Source organism: Chinchilla lanigera, unplaced genomic scaffold (genome assembly GCF_000276665.1).
Source record: "Chinchilla lanigera isolate Chin_1 unplaced genomic scaffold, ChiLan1.0 scaffold00121, whole genome shotgun sequence".
NCBI classification, from domain to species: domain Eukaryota; kingdom Metazoa; phylum Chordata; class Mammalia; order Rodentia; family Chinchillidae; genus Chinchilla; species Chinchilla lanigera.
The window spans coordinates 4,459,343-4,465,954 of NW_004955522.1; the positions used below are offsets into that span (position 1 = coordinate 4,459,343).

At 47.4% G+C, this 6,612-nt stretch overlaps 1 protein-coding gene across 1 annotated transcript in view; it reads left to right on the top strand.

Annotated features, from left to right (window-relative positions):
• Positions 1-6,612, top strand: part of Plcg2 (phospholipase C, gamma 2 (phosphatidylinositol-specific)) — a gene marked incomplete in the record, with an annotated part of 127,846 nt that overhangs the window by 106,453 nt on the left and 14,781 nt on the right. Inside the window, 4 exon segments of the mRNA XM_013507097.1 lie at positions 1,371-1,597; positions 2,975-3,120; positions 3,851-3,965; positions 4,899-5,066. Of these exon segments, the coding sequence (XP_013362551.1) occupies positions 1,371-1,597; positions 2,975-3,120; positions 3,851-3,965; positions 4,899-5,066 (656 nt within the window).

The following is a 6,612-nucleotide window of genomic DNA, read 5'->3' on the forward strand; positions in this document are numbered from 1 at the left end:
GGTGATCCTCCCACAGTCTCGTAGATACTTCTCTTGTTGGTGAGACAAAATATCTGACACCTAAAGTTAAAAGAAAGGTTTTATTTTGGCTCAGTTTGTAGAGCTTTCAATCCTTAGTCGGCTGGCCCCAAGGTTGGACCGTGCAGCAGAGGGGCATGACAGAAGAGAAACAGTCCATGGCAGGCTAGGCAAGAAGGTAGTAAGCAGCAGCTGCCTGCCTTCCATCTTTCCCTTTTAGCCCCTGCAGGCTACAAGTCTCCTGATTGGTGCCAACCCACACCGAGAGTAGGTGGGGCTTCCATTATCCACACCAGAGTTATGCTCTGCCAATTTAGTTATCACACACCCATGATCCAGCCATCTCCAAAAGCCCCATGTATGACCACATGAGCCGTAACTCTGAGTCTCCAGCGGAATCTGTTCCTCTGATCGCATAGGTCTACCTGGATAACTCACGACAATGTCCCCATTTCAAATGCTTTAAGCAAATCGTATATGCGAAGTCCCTTTCACCATCTAAAATAGCACATTCATAAATTCTGGGCCTTAGGACCTGCCTAGAAATTTTAGGGGACCATGAGCCTACCAGAGAGGGAGTAAAAAAGTGGACCTTCTACCACATGCTCCAAAGTAGCAAGTTCTTTGCTGATGCTTTTCCTATTTTCTTGTTTCTTTGGGAATTTTGAGCAACTCTGTATCTTTGATCCCAAGCCCAGAGAAATAATACTAAACTGCAGAATTAACTCTGACTCTGAGATGGGTCATGGGACCCCTTGACATTCAAGGGAAGATGGTGAAAGTCACAGTGAGACCCAGCCAGGGTCAGTATGGTTATCGCTCAGCTGCCCAGCACAGCTGGATAGAAGGAAGTAATGCTGCATCCAGGCAAAGATGAATCCTGTCCAAACAACCATCCTGATTTTCCCTCCTATCCTGTCTTCCTGTGGGCACTGCTGTTTTGTTCCCACTTCTCCAGGATGCTGGGTTCATTCCTGTATCTTTAGCATCATTAGAGGAAGCCAATGTGTTCTCTGCATCATCACTCCTAAGATCTCCACCTTCCTGCTTTTGCCTGAGCCATCCCACCTGCTGCATCCTGTGACTGTACCACTTTGGTAATTTCTTATTTAAAGATGACAGTAACTATAAAGTAACAGTGAGTTATAGTATGTCTACACTGAAAGGTTAAGATAAAGTGGGTCTTCTTTTCTTGTGTGAGACCTCCCTGAGGGCAGACATCCATAGTAGTACCAATTGTGGCATCATTGTCACAAAGCCTGATGTCTTGTCCAGAGAGGTTCATGGTTTCCCAACCTTAGCACCCACCATGCAGACACATGGAAGAGACCTGCACAGCATACAGGCTGACTCACCTCTCTGTGTGCAGAGAACCCCGACTTCCGAGAAATCCGCTCCTTCGTGGAGACGAAGGCTGACAGCATCATTAGACAGAAGCCCGAGGATCTCTTGAGGTATAATCAGAAAGGCCTGACCCGCGTCTACCCGAAGGGACAGAGGGTTGACTCTTCAAACTACGATCCTTTTCGCCTGTGGCTGTGTGGTTCCCAGATGGTGGCTCTCAATTTCCAGACCGCAGGTAAAGGAACCCTGAAGGTAGCTATGTGGGTACCAGTGACAGAGACTGACTGTCTCTTTTAGGAGGAATCACATTAGCTGCTGTAGCTGCAAGCCTGGGAGTTGATCTGTAGCTTCAGGCCCAGCTGGATCCAGGAAACAGTGACTATCTTGGGGCCTCTCTCCTTCCCATCCCTCTAATGGTTCATGCACAGATTCTCCTCCAGAAATACTTACGGGCTGGGGAAACCAACACATTCAAGGCTTAGAGATAAATCACAGTGTTCCATGCTTTTGTTGTATTTATTTAAGGCTTCCCCTACATTCTTTTTGTAGCCACATGCGATCCCACTGAGTGGACCATCATCTAATACCTGTAGGTCCTTTCCCATCATGGGCTCGGGCACACAGCACTGCCTCCTGGAGCTCGCACCTGCACATCTGGGACAGAGGTCTCAGAGGGCAGGGGGGTCACACGTTTGCGTTTCTATACACTGCCTGGCCAGACACTTGTCAAAGAGCACCATCTAGATATTGTGTGAGACACCAAGTGGGGGAAGGCTGAATAGACTTGGTGTAAGTTCACTCGGTGGTTTTATTGAGCCTTTCGATCTTTGCCCATCTCAGCGAACCTTTTAAAGCTTTCAATGATACAAATGGTCTGGTGTGGCATGTGTACCACAGGTTTACCACCACTGACCTATCTGCTAGGTGAGAACTGATATTAAACTCTAGTTTATATAGAGCTTCTTATTCTTATAAGCAACATTAACCCAGTTTTTGCTTATTTAGGGAAAATACATTTTACATTTCTGTAAAATGTTCATGCATCTTACCCAACTTATCATAGCTTTTAAGAGGTTAAAAATATATGTGTACACATCCACCTGTCATTTAAAAGGATTTACATTATATGCAGTTTTCTCGATGTAAATATTTTAATTAGTTAAGGTAGTCAGTGTAGTTGTTTAGGTTTAGTTGGTTGGTTTGGTTGGCTTAGGACATTGAGTTAGTTCTTTTTGTGAAACTAAGGGGTTAAACTCAGGGTTCACACTAAGCTACATCCCAAGACCTTTTTGAGTTTTGAGAAAAAAGGTCTTGCTGAATTTCCCAGGCTGGACTTGAACTTGTCATTCTCCTTCCTCAGCTTCTCAGAGTGCAGGGGCTATATAGGTCTGTGCCACCACCCCAACTGGTTTTAATCTTTTATGGTTATAGATTTTGCATACTTGGGAAGGCTTCCCCGGTTTGAGATTCTTTATTCCAAACTCTATCCTGTTTTCTTTGGGTCAGACACCTACTTGCCCAGCTACCCCAAATGATCACAGAAGTCCACGTACCCCATCCCACACCCCTTGGCATCCTTGAGTCAGTCTCACAGACCTCACTCCCCTTCCAGACAAGTACATGCAGATGAATCATGCATTGTTTTCACTCAATGGGCGGACGGGCTATGTCCTGCAACCGGAGATTATGCGGACAGGGAAGTATGACCCGATGCCACCAGAGTCACAGCGGAAGATCCAGATGACTCTCACCATCAAGGTAGAGGTGGACATGCTCCCTGGGGCTGGGCCACGTGCTGCCTTAGGCACAACCCTTGTAAACTGTCAACATCCTAACAGTGTCTTGAGACCTTTAGTCCACTACCTGTATGTCATTCTAGGGGCAGGGAAAGTTTTCCATTTGTGTCTTTGGGGTCCCTGAAAGATCAGCCTCAGGCCAGGAAGATGAAAAAAGAAAACAGAAATGCCTCTGGGGTTTTAATGGAGGAGAGGCTGTCTGCTCTTAGGCCAGTTTTGTTGGTCAAAGCTTCTTGAAATTACTCCAGCATTAAGAGAATGTATTGCTTCTTTGTAAGAGTAGAGAAATGAATTGCATTTCTCATGAGATTAAGGAAGAAAAAGGGGAGCATGTGTAAGAAAAGGCCTTTCTTGAATAAAGACAGTCACAAAAAGAATGGTCACATTCTGCCCCTTCCTGGTTCTGAGAGATCCAGGAATTTGGTGTGATGTCCCAGCACGTGCTACCTGGGAATGGGTGTGTAGACTCAGGTGCTCAGGTGAGACCTCCCTGTTGAGTCAGATAGCACAGGGATCAGAGCTCTGGGACCTCACCAAGACTGCATCCCATTTCCTCATCTGACAGAGGGAAACTGCAAGGGTGGATCCCTCAGACCCCACAGCATAGGTTACCTCCCTGTGCAGGACATGAGGCTGGCTTTGATTTCCTACAGTCTGACGCCTGCAGCCTTGCTTAACCTTCCCTGCCCTAGGTCCTTGGTGCTCGCCACCTACCCAAGCCTGGACGAAGTATTGCTTGTCCCTTTGTAGAGGTGGAAATCTGTGGGGCAGAGTATGACAACAATAAATTCAAGACAACAGTCGTGAGTAAGTAGCCTCAGCTCTTTCTTCTAAACACTGAGTGGGTTGAATCTCATGTGGGTTGCTATCTTTGGAGGTTTTGTAATGCATTTTTGTCACCTAGCCTTTTTCATTCACCTGTCTTGTCCACTGCGATTCAGCTCGGAGATGGGAGACAAAGGGCCACCTCATAAGATCACCAGAGTTGTGCCCTGTGCTATCCCTCAAGTGAGGAGCCCGAGGCAAGAGTTTTGCTCCCTGCACATGGCACTGATGTGCTTGTCTCCGAGGCACAGCCCAGACTTGATGCAGCTGCTGAGCTGAAGGCTGAGAAGCAGACAGAGTAGGGGTACATGGTCCAACGGACTCAGAAGATCCAGCTGCATGGGTTGGCCTCGGCCCCCAGAGGCAGGATAAAGAAGCCCCTGCTCCTCCAGATGAGCAGAAAGGGTCCATGAACCATGGGCCTGTTAGGGCACAGAATGACTGCTCCTGGTCAGAGGCAGCTCAGGGAATAGCTAGGACATTGACCTGTGCATATTTCTGGAGGTGGCAGGTTTTCTGTGTGTTTCCCTCCATGAGGCTGGGTCCCCTGACAACTCCAGAACAAGTTCTTCAGCCGAGGCTGGGGGCTACCAGGCACTTTGCACTGATCTCTTCCACACCCCAAAACTCTTGCTCTTCCTTCTCTTCTCCCATCCCAGTATGGGAGATGGGGGTACACACAAGATGAGGGCACCCATTCCTCTGCTCCCTGTGGGCCAGGCCTGCAATGGCAGCTTTCACAGGATTTCTTACGGCTAAGGAAAAGATAAACACTCAGATGTTCTTGGACCTTGGAATAGATGCTTATTTTTTGACATGGTTGCTAAAGGCCTCAAAGCTCAAGGACGGTGAGACCAGCTTGCGGGGAGGGAACAGGAGCAATGCAGCCACTCCTGAGCTTCAGTCTCTTTGCAGATGACAATGGTCTCAGCCCTGTTTGGGCTTCAACACAGGAGAAGGTGACATTTGAAATTTATGACCCAAACCTCGCATTTCTACGCTTTGTGGTTTATGAGGAAGACATATTCAGTGATCCCAACTTCCTTGCTCACGCCACTTACCCCATTAAAGGGATCAAATCAGGTAAGACATATTTTAATTAAGATGTTTGCTTTGGGCAAGCACCACTCTATGTTCTGTATTGCTGGCTTTAAAAAGAACACAAAAGCATTTTCTTTGTTTTGACTAAATCATAACAAAACCAACAGGATGGGTGGGAGAACGGGGGCTTGAACAGCACACAGCACATTCAGCACACAGATGGGAAGGGGGGAACTGCTGTGCCCTTTGAAGTTGGACGTCTGTGTACAAACTGGAGTGTTAAGTCAACTGTCCCCTTGGCACTGTTTGATTTTGCCCCTTCCTGGCCAGGGCTAAGTCTGGCTTGATCTCCCTTTCTCTTCCACACAGGCATTGTGATAAGGTGAAGTTTTACCATCTAGTGGGAGCTGGTCTTGAGTTCAACTCTAAGCCTCAAATTCTCTCTCCTCTCCCAAACAATTTGGAGGGTTGATTTACCACTTTGAGTTATGATTCTCTTTTATGCTGAGCAGAACTGCATCACAGTTGGAGAAGGGCTGTTTTGTGTTTCTTGGGACCAAGCCCCAGTGGGTGATGTGACCAGCTTGCGAGAACCTGGACCCTGTGGCTCACCTGTGAGATCCAGGTTCCCAGGCTTTCACACAGCTGAGTAGCAACCTCACATGAGCAGCTTGGTGGCCCAGCAGCCCCGTGCTGCCTCCAGGAGCAGGCACCTATCAGGGTGTCACTGTGAAGGCAGTGGTCCATCGGAACTGTGTGGTTTCTCTAACTTCCTTTCCCACTGGATTGACATCTGGCAGTCAGGCCCTACCTGATGTTTCCATCTTCCTTCTCCTTGGTATTTCAGATGCGTGGGACGTCAGGTCATAGATGCTTCTAGATTCCTCAGGGGGTCACTGTTCCCTTGTTTCCCAAGAATCAATTTTCAACAGAAAGACATTACTGTTATTTTAGTCATGTGGATATTAATGTTGTTTGGAACCTTAGGCTCCATGCAGAGCTGAACTGGGTCTCTCTCTTGACCCTGTTCTCCCTCCCTCCCCTGCTTCCTGCTGACTTAGAACATACTACACATTCTCTGAAATTCTCAATGTCTTGGCATCATATATCTGACTGTTTCTCCCATGGGACACTAGCCCAGCTTGTGAGAAGTAGACACGAAGGGAAGTCCAGATAGAAAATTCAGGGCCCTGGGCTTACCATGAGGTGCCCTGATTCAGCCCAGCACAGTACCCAGGAATCTGTATGACTGGCCAGCTCCTGAGGTGGGCCTCGGGTGGCACTGAGAGAAGCAGGCTGGAAGCAGACTGCCCCCTCTTACCATTGAGGAAGGAATTTCAGAAAATGTTTTAAACCTTCTGATTTCTTTACAGCACTTTAGAAATACCCATGTTTGCCATTTAATACTAATGAGCATTCAGTTATAGGTCCCAGAGGCCTGCTACTTGGCAACCCTTGCTGGTTACATTGCCGACACTGCAACTACTTTAAACTCAGCAATGAAGCAGCCTTCTCTAATCTGCCATATGCTTCTTTTAGATTTGCCTAATAAGTAAGTCTCAGGAATGACACTGCCTTGTCCATGGCA